The following is a 12,641-nucleotide window of genomic DNA, read 5'->3' as shown; positions in this document are numbered from 1 at the left end:
AATTGGGAGAGTTTGTTGAGGTTTATAAATGTGCATCGATTGGTTCCTTGAAGACTGACTCGCCCTTGTGTTTTTAAAAACACTGGTTTGGGTCATTGAAAACCAATGAAAAAAGATATCTTGGATGTTTGAGTATGTTTATGCAATAAAACTCCACGGGGGTATTAAAGATGTTTTTTTATTAATGCACAATCGATTGGACATGTCAATAACTTGGCAAAAACCCTCACAAATATTTGTCCAAGACGATAATGACAATAAACCCCTTCAACAAATTAACAATGTGAGATGAGGGGTGAGTTTTCAGTTCACGGTGAATTACATGGACCATCAACGCGCATTTGACACTAAAATTGGCATTAATAATCATAAGAATACACTTGTGTTTCTGGATGAAAAAAATACAAGGCAAAGTGCTGAAAAGTCAGTGGTGGGGCGTTTTGTCGACTTGGTTACTCCCGATCGACACGACCTGCCAACGATAAAGTGCCACCTTTTGGCAAGCTCGCGGAATGTAAAACAACCCCCCCCCCCCCCCCCCCCCACGCAGGCCACAACCATCACGTCATTATTAAAGTTAAAAGTCATTAAAATGATTTAAACATTTAAATGAACAATTGACGTCCTTCCCGGTGTCGCAAAAGAGAATAAGCAAAGACAGTTGGGGGGTTTTTCTCGAACTGAGGCGCGTCGGTACTTCCGGATTCTGTCCGTGGGAGACACTGGGTAATGTAGTTTTCACAGAGACTTGTGCTTCCCCAGCAGGCAAAGGCTGAGGCACTGGAACAGGCCCTTCACCCACAAGCAATGCGCCAAGACGAGCAGCAACAGACAGGCGCCGGTTGAGGTGTACACACCGATGACGGTGCTCTCCTCTGGTAAGAAACACTTGGACAGCGCGTAACTGCCCGGTGACACGGATGCCTGTTTGGGAGGGAGAGGAGGCGGGGGAAAATGGATGATTTAAAGGACTATTTGACAGACGGACCACATACTAATGAGTTAACCATGTGAAACCAATCACGAAAAAGAAAATTGTCAAATTGTGTGATAAAATGTATTATTCAAATGTAATTATATTTTATTTATCAAAAAATGATGTATATCATCACTTTACTTTTACATATAATAATAATAATAATAATACATTTTATTTATAAGCGCCTTTCAAGACACCCAAGGACACTTTACAATCAGGAACAAAAACAATAAAACACAGAACGGGTTGAGCAGCGGCAGCCAGACGCGCCAGCGTTCACTCAACCCCGAAAGTCGGAAGAAACAACAGGGGAGGGAGAGGGGGGGAAAAAACATGCTCGAACTATCCTCATTTTGAGGATAGTTTGAGTTAGGCAAAAAAAAAAAAACTCCTGCACAAGCAAATGACAATTACAACAGGTCACAACACATGAACAATGAAGGCGGTGATACAAGGGAGTGTATGCGCGTGTGTAATCATTTCTATGAAATTAACATGCGGGATTCTGAATTTTAACATTTGCAAAATCGAAATTAATGGAATGTTATTTTTTTAATGATTAAATGTTTTTCAAATGTGTTTTGTTTGAATAGAAACATAAAGGAAAATAACATTTTAGGGGGGAAATTTAGATATAGTCGGGCTTGCCTCCACAAACAGCTTGGGCTCTGGTACTAGTCTGCTTGAGAGCCCTCTGGGGATTTCATCGTTCTACTGAAGAACTTCAATGCTCACATGGGCGATGACAGTGAGACCCGGAATGGCGTGATTGGGAGGAATGTCCCTCCAATCTGAACCAGAGTGGTGTTCTGTTACTGGACTTCTGTGTTCATCACAGATTGTCCATAATGAGCACAATGTTCAAACATAAAAGGTGTCTATATGTACAATTGGCACCAAGACACCCAAGGTCGCAGTTCGACAATCAACTTTGTAGACGTGTCATCGGATTTGCGGCTGCATGTTTTGGACATTCGCGTGAAAAGAGGGGTGCAGTTGTCAACTCATCCCCAGAGAAAAGTCTTTCATTCTATGTGTTATGTTGTAATTATTTCTATCCAGTATCTGTTAGAAAAATATTTATATTCTGTTGAATGTTATTTTTTTAAAGTACACTGTATTCTAAATAAAGACCTGCCACTGTGTAGAGTAAATAATAGTCTGTGTAAAGTTGTATGATTTATCGTGAGAAGAAAGCCAAAATCAAAATAAATACGATGCGGCGCACATCTACATGATGCTCAAAGTCGTGGGAGTCGGTATGCCGACAGGCCAGTCGGCTACCCACCAAGATGAAACTGGGATTGTTGCGGTTCCTCCAGCTGAAGGACGGCACGCTGACTTCTGGGTACTTGTTGTCGTGGAGGACCTCACAGCCGCTGTGGGTGTGGCCGCTCAGGATGAGGCGGGGCTTGAACCAATTCAGCAACTGAGGCCAATGAGACAATTTTTTTTTTTTTTTTTATAATCCTAATCATCATCATTTTGGAGAAGACGTGAGAGGAATCCTCACCCTCTGGGACGCCTCCTTGGACAGTACGTCGTACTTCTCCCTGAACAGAAGGTGGCGCTCACCGGGCGGCGCTGCGTCAGAGCCAGTGCAGCCTGCATCGCTCACTCTGTACAGCGGGTAGTGCTAGAGAGCGCCATCATCCACATCATCATCCAATTATCATCATCGCTCCAACACTTGTGAATGTGACCAACTTTTTCAGGGGAAAAGGTTTGTTTGGCTTTGTGTGAATGTTTGATCGTATCAGGACAAAATATAACCGGTCTATGAAAGTTGCCAACGTGTTTGTATCTTTTTAAAACGCAGAGGTTAGGTTCCGTGAAGATATTTTGAAATTCCTCCCTAGTCCAACACACCTGATTCAAATGATAAGCCCTATCAGATCATGAATTGAATCAGGTGTGTTGGGAGTAGGGAGAAATCTAAAACAGGCAGAATGGCTCTAGAAGAACCGGAGTTTCCTACCCTTATTGTAAATTGTGTTTGCTGCGTTGTTAAAAGGTAAATGTCAAGTTTCTTGAAAATGCTCATTTTGTTTTTTACATTAAGTTTCTTGATGCTTCATTGTTTTGGGCGATCTTCAAATTGCATAGGTCAGGTTCCTTGAAAATGTTAACTTGTCTATAATACTTTTTTTAAAAGCGCTTACATTAGGTTTCTTGAGCATGCTCACTGTTTGTTTTTATTTATTTTAATATCTTTGCAGCAGGTTCGATGAAAAAATAGATGACAGCTTTTTTTTTTAATGCATATGTTAGTTTACAACAGATGATTTTGCATCATAACTGATCTACAATGAGTTGGGCTCAAAGATGTTTACCAAATCCCATATGTTTTGGAATACATCAATGAGACTTTAGTTACGTTAACTTGTCTTTATTAAAATAAATATATATTGGGTTCCTGAAAGACACTTAACTCGTTTTTAAAATGCAGTAGCTACCTTGAAGAGGCTAATGTGCCTAAGCTTTTTTTCAAAAATGCAGGTCATGTTCCTTGAGGAGCCTCAGTATGCTAAATGTCCTTTTTTTGGGGGGGGGGGGGGGGAGATGTGCTTGTCTTTGATACTTACAACGCGGGTAAGTAAGGTTTATTGAAAACCTTTATATGTCTGATGTTTTAAAGCTACGTAAGTTCATTTCAAGACACTTAACTGATTACAAGAACGTGTACATGAGATTCTTTGATGATGCAAAATTCTTCATTTAAATTTTTTTACTCTGACTTTGTTTGTTCATAGAAAGCATGAAGCGAGGAGTTTTGCTTAATTCTCTTATGGTTGGGTGGTTTAATGAGCTCACCTGTAACATAATGGGGGCTGTGGGAGGATACACCTGCGTGCCCTTGCAGCCCTCCTCCGAGCTCTGTGGAATGACAGGACTTCATTAGTTTGTTTTTAATGTTTATTTTGTTTGGATGTGCCGCCGACTCGCCTGCAGAGAACAGTTAAGGTCCTTGGAGAGTCTGATGAGCTCCTTCTCCACCGACTGGCAGATGGGGCAGCCGTCACCGTGCAGCGCCACGCTGTTTACCAACAAGAAGCTAAGTGTGCACACAAACGGACACATAAAATCGCATTCCGACAGCACTTGTTCCATATTTTTGCTCGGGCTAAACATGAGAAACGGCTCACTTGACTCCGTTTTTGGTGACCATCCTGGTGGAGGAGGCGTTGAAAACCTTCTCGAAGCGCTGCAGCTTGAACCAGTCCATCCTGCAGGGGACGATAAAAGACTATTTTTAGTGCCCCCTTCGATCCCAAAATAAAAATGTTGGATTTATTAGATCTTTGTTTTAAAACAGCCCCTTGCACAATTTTGCTATGTTAAATTTGGTGGCAAATGGCAGAAGAACTCTACTCTCTGAAGTACCAATTACATTGCGGTACTTAAACAAAGGTAGTCTCAGAAATTCATTTAAGAATAAATGTCAAAATCATATTACATATTTGATGTGGATATAAAAAGTCTGCACCCCCCTTATTTTTTAAATTGTAGGATTTTGTGTTGTATCCTCACAAGGGTTGTGGAGGCGTGCTTGAACCTATCCCGGCTGTCTTCGGGAAGTGGACGTGGTACACCCTGAACTGGTTGGCGGCCAATTGCAGCCCATTTACCATGACTTGGAAAATGAATGGCCAATTCTGAAAACGGCTTGATTCCACTCATGAGGGTGTGCACACTTGTGCAACCACATTATCTTGTTATTTCTACTAAAAATATATTTTGAATGGAGTTGTACATTTTATGGAAAAAGTTTAGAAAAGATTTATCTTGGTCTCAATTTTCACATCCCAAAATCCTGACCTACCACAAACAAACTTTAAACATGAGCAGTTTCATTTATCTGACGTTTGCGTGTACTTCCCCTTTCTTACGTGGCTCCTTGTGTCTGACTTGCTCGACCTTTTTACAAGCGCATTTCGCTTCATGTTTGACATCTTGTGTGAGGCCACCTCAGGAGGTGAAATGTGACGATTACAAAAACACAGCAGGAAATGACATTTGTATGCATACAATAACATATAAAGGCAAGTTACAGCTCAGTTACACACGCATCTTTGTTAACTTATGCTGAAGACACGACTTTATTAAAACGCCACTCGGTGATAGTATCACTCAGCCAACACCCGATGGGTTTCTCCAAAAGGGCAAATAGTAATCTGTTGTATAACTATAGCAAAACTAATACTTTCTGATCGTGCTTGGGTATAATTTTCACATATCTGTATTTTATATTTCTGGCATATCTCACTTTTACCCCACTGCACTTCCGAAATGAAAGCTACATTCACTCGGGTGCAAGTTCCCCAAACCACCTTTGTTACTTTGTGCTATAGATACCGGCAGGCGAAGGAAGAAAATGGTGTCATCAGGAAATTTTGATTTTAGCGCGTAGGTAGTTTGCTATTCGTCAACATGCATATTAGTAACTACAACACTGAAGTAAACTAAACCAAAATGTAATTAAAAAAAATCAAAACAAACATAGCTATGTACTTTTGCTTCATTAAATGCATTTAATATCAGAAATTACTTTCGATACTTGCATACTCAAATATCGCTTTCAGGTACTTTATACAAAACTGAGTTTTATTGTCTTGGACTTGAATGCCAACTTGTAGTGATAAGCACCCCGTGGAAGTCCAATACGGAAAACTTCCAATCAAAGTCCAACGTTTATCAATTGCTGACTCGCATGTGTGACGTTAGACGCAACAAAAAAAAAAACATCGAAATGTCCTTACTCATAATGGAAGCCGATGTCGTGATTCCCGACCAAGACCACCAGCTCGGTGTCCTCGGAGTGCCGGAACATCCTGTGGAAGCGCCGCACGTCGTCATCCCAATGCTGCAGAGACGACAACACGATGTCACACGCTTGCCAAGTGACATCGCGACAATTGCAACCAAGATGTATTTTTTTTCTTAAATAGATGCCATACCTCCAATTAATAGCCACGTGTCATCCACTTGAAGAAGCGCCATATCTCAAATAGACTCCTCATTCTTTCCCTTACCAATGATGTGGTTAGAGTAGGGATCACGAATGTCCCATATTTCCTCAAATAGATGCCTTACTCCAAATGAGTCAGCAGTAGTTTTGTCCAGTTAAATTAACCTTTTTTTTTTCCATCCCCTTCAGTGATCTGACGTAAAAGCGTCAATACACGTGTTATTTCCAAATGGAAAAGGGAGGCCACTCTTTTAACTCCAGACCCGAATAAATCATTGGTGGCGTTGTCTGTTTGCAAAAATATGAGTCATACTTCATATAAAAGCCCCCCGCCCCAACTCAGTTAACTTATATAATTACAGCCACTGCATTATTTTTTTCCTAATGGTAAAAAAAGAAAAGAGGCATTTATTTGTCCAAAGTAGGTGTTTCACCCGAGGAGCGTCTGTTAAACCTGGGGCAACAAACCTATTTCATTTCTATTGAAGTCTTTATGTTCAAATTTGTGTTTTTGCAATGTGGGAGGAAGCCAGCGTACCTAGAGAAAACCCAGGCAAGCACGGGTCGATCAGGATTCAATAAAATGTCCACTTTGAATGACGAGGGAGTTCGAAATGTTCTGAACTCCCTTTCTCAAGCCAGTGGGTGTTGTATTGAAACCATCGCTCCCTATAGTGGCTGATACCCTCTGCAGTTGAGTAAACGGCGCCCAAAGCGACCACTACCCCACTCCTTGCCCGACTTACATTCTTTGAGCTCCACTTGCCTTCGTCGAAAATGTCCCCCAGGATGAAGACCACCTCGGGCCTGAGAAGCCACAGGGCGGTCTGGAACGCGCGCTCCATCTGCCATTCCCTGCGCATGCGCAAACGAACGAGCACTCGCTTGTTATGGATTTAATCAATCACAGAAGGACACAAGGTTGCTGTCGTCGTCGTTGTTAGGGGTTTTGTTGTTGTTGTTTTTTTTTGGGGGGGGGGGTTTGCGTACCTCCTAAGCTTGTCGAACCAGTGGCCGCCGACGGCCCCCAGGAGGTGCGTGTCTGACAACACCATGGCGCGGACCGGCGGCGAGTCCGCCGGCCGGCCGTCGATGCCTCCGCCCCCGCGCGCATGCTCCACGCGGGGCCAGGCGCACTTGAGGATGGCGGGGTAGTAGATGAGATACTCGCAGAAGAAGAAGGCCCCGCCGAGCAGCAGCATCAGCGCGGCGGCGAGCAGCCACCTGACGCCGAACCTGGGCATGGCTCTCCTCTTACGACGTGATGGAATGACCCATGAGGCATCTTCTCCTCCTCCTCCTCCTCTTCCCTCTCCTTCTCTTCTTCACGACCCAGGCCCGATGCGGTCCGTGATGGCGGATGAAGATGTCGGGTGTAAAATTGAGGGAAAAACAATAACTGAGCGCGAGGAGAAACGCAATCCGTCGAGCCCCACTCCGACCGTCAAGCGACACTTATGGCTCACTTCCGCTTGTCTTATAAAATAAGACTCTAAAAAAGGGAAGTGATCTTTTCATTATACAGTACTGATAACAGCATCTAAAGTAACCCAAAAAAAACATGATTAATTGTTACCAAATTCATATGCACATCTCTACCCATGTCCAATTCAAACTCTGAAAATATCAGAATGGTCGCCCCAATATTTTGGATTACTGTATATGGATGTGAGGCCATTTCCTCGTCATGGGCGCTCATTTATGTTAAAAAAAAACTGATTAATCAACAGTATTTATGTGCATATCTCTACTCGTGCCTAATTCAACATGCCAATATTTTGTATTTTAAGGATTAAATGTTGCTTGATAAATCTTCACTATTTATGCAGGCATACATTTAAGCATTTCCTCTCCATAGACGTCCAAAACTAAACTTCGTGTTGTTTAATGAGGATTTCGCATCTATAAAAACCAACATTTGAGGGCAATCCCTCTAATATTTTCCTAGGTTGAAATGGGCATAAATACAGATTTCGGTTTTCAGATGTTAAGTGTTATGCAAGGTAAAAAAAAATAAAAATCACGGTTGCGTCTTGGTTTAATGTCCTTTGCGGCGGTCGTTTTCATCCTTTCATAGGTTAAAGTGGGCACAAATAGAGATGATGTCCACATCCATTTTGTGTGTTTGTGTGTGTGTACACACTACAGCAAAAACCTGATAAAATCAAAGTAGCCTCCGTACTTTTTGCAAATCGACGTTCGTGATCACATGCACACTCGTAGCAGATGGGACAGATGGGATTAATGGAATTAAGATTGCATCTAAATGGGTTGTGCTTGTTGTGCACTTCTCACTAAACTGGTTCCATGAGCGCTTTTGCCCGTACCAGCTCGACCAGTTACTGCCGTGGTTTGTTCAGCAACTTGTCAAATATTTATTGACCTGACTGTAGATGCTAATTTGGCATATCGGCATTAGCTTTGAACTAGCAAACTAAAGGCTCAGCTCGGCGGTGGTTTTAAATACACAAAATGTTAAGTCTCTTTCTTTTATGTTTAGTTTGATAGTAAATAAAGGTGGAGTGGCAATAGGGGTGAATGCTTGTTGTCCATATGTATCTTATTCTCATATACCATATGATATTTGTGATTAATCGGGTTGATGTTGTATTCGTTCTTAGCATGGCTCAGATGATGTTGTACATAAAACAGTTGAAAAATGTGCGACTTGTGTGTGTGGCCTCGAAAAAGCAAAAATGTGGGCGTAGGCCATGCTCCTCTCCAGATGTTTGGTCTCATTGTGCTCTACTTGCAACGCAACATTGCTGTCTGTGTGTGTGCGTGTGGGTCGGGTGAAACCAGCTTTTCAAGTGGCTCACTGCAGCGCACAAAACATCACGATGATTATCGGGCCCTTTTATAAGAACCACGTCTCAGTCGACAACTTCAACTAAAGCTGTTCAGGTCACACCGATTCAGAATTCACTAGTTTTTTTCACATCTAGCAGGAAATAAAAGGAATAGTGTAGCCACTGAGAACTAGCGTGCGGGAACTCCATTTTGGTCGTTTGGGAGGAGAGTGATTTCATGTTTTGCGGCTGCAATAAAAAGTGTTGAATGCAAAAGGGGCTACCCGCCAAATGGCAAAGTTGGAACGAAACCTTGATTGATTTGGATCGGTAATCATCCGAAAGATTCTGTACGTCACTTATAGCAAAAATGAAGTTCACGTTCAACCTTTATGAACTGTACAGGCCAGATTTTCTATCGTCAAAAAGAAAACTCCCACAAAGCTAAAACAAAGTCAAAAACCTTGAGTCACTTTACAGGAGAAGTCACATATTATCAAGTCGAAATTCTTTGGTGTGCCAAATGTGATGATCAAGGTTCCACAAGATGTAGTTTTGTTTTAGATTTCTGCGCAGCAACAAGTGACCATCTCTGTTGCCGCCTTCCTTGGGTCCCTTGAAAGGCACGAAATAAATCTTAAATTATCATTATAAAAACTTGTGTATGCCACAACTTGGCCCCTGTTTCCTGTAAAATGTTTAACTGGACATGAACAAACAGCTTGGAGCCTCTTGTTTTGGGGGGCGGGGGGAGAATTTATTAATTCTATCTCGCATTGCTACCGGACAAGTTTGTGTTCCCAAGTCAAAGCAAAAAACAATAATCCGCATTGGCCCTCCCATATCGCAAGTCACCGCTGTATCATCAGCACTTTTGGGGCGGGGGCGTGTTCTGACAAACGTGGACGCACATCACATTGTGGAGAAACCACCTTTTATTGTATATCATGATCACACAGCCACAGCAAAAGTTGTCATGATAAATTTGATAATTTCCTCAACAACATAGAAATGTATCCATGACGACTGTACATTAATACAAATAATAATAATCTATGACTTTACAATAGGATCTCCATATGCACAGCGTTTCTCGATCCCCAAGTTGAACCAGTTGCCTTTGCCACCTTTAAAGGCACTGGTGACTATTCGGGCCCAGCCGTGTTCTCCCTGGAAAAAAAAAAAAACATAGGCAGGAATTTATTCTGGGTGGACTTGGAAGTTGGAATTCCGCATAAAAACAAGGAAAGTCCGGTCCAAACATTGAAAATTCAGCCCCCCAAACCAGTTTTCCACTGCAATGGGAATTGTCAATCAAAGTGTCTGACTGCATTGTGCGTGTGTGACACCAACCCAAAACTCTCCCCAGGAGTTCCTGACGATCCAAAACTCTGTGCTGTCATCCGCGATACCCCAGCCAGCTACAGATACGATGTGATTGGGCAGCGAAAGGGGGTGAAACTCTGAAAAGATGCCCCCCATGTAGCCATCAAGGCCCTTGGTGGCCATCAGAGAACAACTAAATAAAAAATAAAAAAAATTAAAAGCATCTTCATCTCTGTCTCCCCCATGTGGCAGGCACAGGTAAATCATCATTCCTGTTTACCTGATGGGCCCGTTGGTGTAAATCTCCGCTTTCATATGGTCTCTACCTGAGACTCTCCCGTAATCTTCCACTTTCCACGTGGTGTAGTTCCTGACCACATCGCATGACGCCATGGAGGCGCACGAGCCGCACTGGTTGAAAAGCTCACACTCTGCGGAGGGGTCAGAGGGATGACAAAACAACCGTGAGAAAAGAGCAAAGATGTAAAATAAGGTCTTGGGCAAATGTATGCGCACCATGCCCCCTAATGGCCAGAAAAGGTGTGACATGCTGTTAAAAGTAAGTAAATAGCTTTGTTTTTCTCTTCTTGAGTGGTACCAAAAAGCCACCCAAAACTCACTGAACCGACGTTTTAAAAATGTGAACATTTTCACCTGCTGGTCTTTTGGTCAAATTCCATCTTGCCCAAACTCAGAAGCGCTCCATTTTAGAAGTACAGTATTTTTATTATTTAAATTCAGAATTCTGCCCAGCAACACCCCAAAAATGTTTGTTGACAATAATTCAACTTTCTGTTCTGCTATGCATTGTATTTAAAACATAGATGAGTAATTCTGCCTAGCAACAAGTGAAAGGGCAATATAATGGGCTAATAACGGTGAGCATAGCTTACTTTGGTTTTTGGCTTGGTAGTTGTTGCAGGTCTCATCCGGGATGCCACTCTCATGAGCGTAGGCGTACACACTCAGGTCATCGCCACCGTAACACGATCCCGCTCGCCCACAGTTGATGACGTTCTGGACCGACAGATACGCCAACGGCCACGCGCCCCCACGCTTAATGTTGATGCGGTCTAGGCCGAGAGCAAGAGAAAAGTTTAATGCGTAGGTCTCCAGGCATGCCCAGCGCCGCCGTCACGGTTACCAGCGAGTGCGCTGGTGGCTCCCATGGCCCAACAGGAGCCGCAGTACTGCGGGATGTGCTGGTTCCTGGTGACGCTCACGTAATTCTGCCCGTCCACGTTCCTCCAGTCCCACGAGCGGGGAAGGTCTGATGCCTTCGTGTACTCGTGGGGTCGAGGGCGTGTTCTAAAGAAAAATACATTGAATTCCTCATTTAATTTTTTCTTGCATTTTATTTGACTATATTTTTAATTAAATTACTCAGATTTATTTTTTCATACATTTGACGTTTTACTAAACTTTGATCATTTTGTTAGTCCTTAATTTTCAAAGTGTCTCGTTAACATATGAAACCACATTTATTTTAATTACGATGCAAAAGTCATCACGACTCGCACCTTTGCTTCTATATGCATCAATGGGTAGTTTCTTAAGAGCAGCAAATGGTCACGTCTACGAACTCACCGGACAAAGTCTGGCCTGCTGTCATTGATGGGCTTGTAACATGGTTCATTGAGAAGTTGAGTAGCGCTTTTAAACGGTAAAAACAACCAAAAACAATAACAACAACGTAACAGCTTAAGTCCAGCCATGTAAGGCGCCATCTTGAAGTCCGTCTGTCAGGCACTCTGGCGCGCCCTTGCGGTCAAGAGGGATATGACATCAACAAAGTATGACGTAAGACCATCGCCACAAGGCAAAACGTCTGTGCGTGTCTGCACGGGCGTGCTTGTTTGCGCGTGTTTGCGCGTGTTTGCGCGTGTGTGTGCGTGTGTGTGTGTGAGACCTGTCAACTTCAGGTGACGTTTTAGAAGCTACCGTAGCGGCCATTATTGGAATGAACCATCTCCGTCCATTAGTGAATTTGCTGCCTCAGCGAGAAAACTTTAGTTTGACTGTTTAAACTTGGTTGCTTGCTCAAATTGCATTACACCTAATGCACCGCTGCAACGTGTGCATGTATGTATGCATGTATGCGAGTGTGTAAATGTGTGTGTGCTTGTAGGGGGGAAGGTGGGCGTGTCTGCATTGGTAATGATTGAAGGTGCAATCAAATTAAATGTGCATTTTAAACCCACCACTCATCAGCCGGAGTGATTCACCTCCACTTTGCTGTATTATTGACCTCACCCCGGTGGTGGTAGTGGTGATGAAGATGAGCAATGTAAAGCCTTGAGTTTTCTACGCAAGAAACCATTTATTCATATTATATTTTATGTGGATATTTTAAATTTTATTTTATTACTTTCTATTGGTCATTTGTAAATATTTTTTTCAGATTTTTTTTTGTTCCAGAAAAACAACAACAAATTAGTTTATTTGATGTTTTTAATGGTTTTAGTTTTTTAAAATAATTTTGGAAATGTTTTGATTAATTACATTTGTAAATGTATTTATTTTGCTCCTGAAGCTTGCAAAAAAAGTTACTTCTTTCATGTTTATTTAATTGTTAGTA

The 12,641-nt window shown here is 42.4% G+C and overlaps 2 protein-coding genes and 1 long non-coding RNA gene across 5 annotated transcripts; 1 reads left to right on the top strand and 2 right to left on the bottom strand.

Moving 5' to 3' along the window:
• Positions 1-162: 162 nt before the first annotated feature.
• On the bottom strand, positions 163-8,102 carry mppe1 (metallophosphoesterase 1). Of its 3 annotated transcripts, none has more exons than XM_086128354.1 (9): positions 6,939-8,102; positions 6,695-6,803; positions 5,740-5,843; positions 4,126-4,206; positions 3,926-4,034; positions 3,794-3,856; positions 2,493-2,615; positions 2,268-2,408; positions 163-924 (listed from the first exon to the last, which is right to left on the bottom strand). In XM_086128354.1, the coding sequence occupies exons 1-9, from the start codon at positions 7,190-7,192 to the stop codon at positions 739-741; spliced, it is 1,170 nt and encodes a 389-aa protein (XP_085984480.1). In that variant the 5' UTR covers positions 7,193-8,102; the 3' UTR covers positions 163-738. The 3 variants fall into 3 exon arrangements, with proteins under 3 accessions (XP_085984480.1, XP_085984482.1, XP_085984483.1); XM_086128356.1 differs by having other exon boundaries at positions 3,926-4,016; XM_086128357.1 differs by having other exon boundaries at positions 6,715-6,803.
• LOC147194808 (uncharacterized) lies at positions 2,857-4,722 on the top strand. The gene is made up of 2 exons (XR_015102754.1): positions 2,857-2,993; positions 3,932-4,722. It is a non-coding gene; the product is annotated as an uncharacterized LOC147194808 (long non-coding RNA).
• A 1,552-nt stretch (positions 8,103-9,654) lies between the features above and the next one.
• LOC147194806 (cathepsin Z) lies at positions 9,655-11,795 on the bottom strand. Its single transcript, XM_086129149.1, has 6 exons — positions 11,651-11,795; positions 11,208-11,371; positions 10,957-11,136; positions 10,344-10,494; positions 10,091-10,256; positions 9,655-9,907 (listed from the first exon to the last, which is right to left on the bottom strand). Exons 1-6 carry the CDS (start codon positions 11,788-11,790, stop codon positions 9,791-9,793), a joined length of 918 nt encoding a protein of 305 aa, XP_085985275.1. The 5' UTR covers positions 11,791-11,795; the 3' UTR covers positions 9,655-9,790.
• Positions 11,796-12,641: the final 846 nt, after the last annotated feature.

Source organism: Hippocampus guttulatus, chromosome 14 (genome assembly GCF_054856545.1).
Source record: "Hippocampus guttulatus isolate MCC_2025c chromosome 14, RoL_Hgut_1.0, whole genome shotgun sequence".
Lineage (NCBI taxonomy): Eukaryota > Metazoa > Chordata > Actinopteri > Syngnathiformes > Syngnathidae > Hippocampus > Hippocampus guttulatus.
This window is presented reverse-complemented; position numbering and strand designations above follow the sequence as displayed.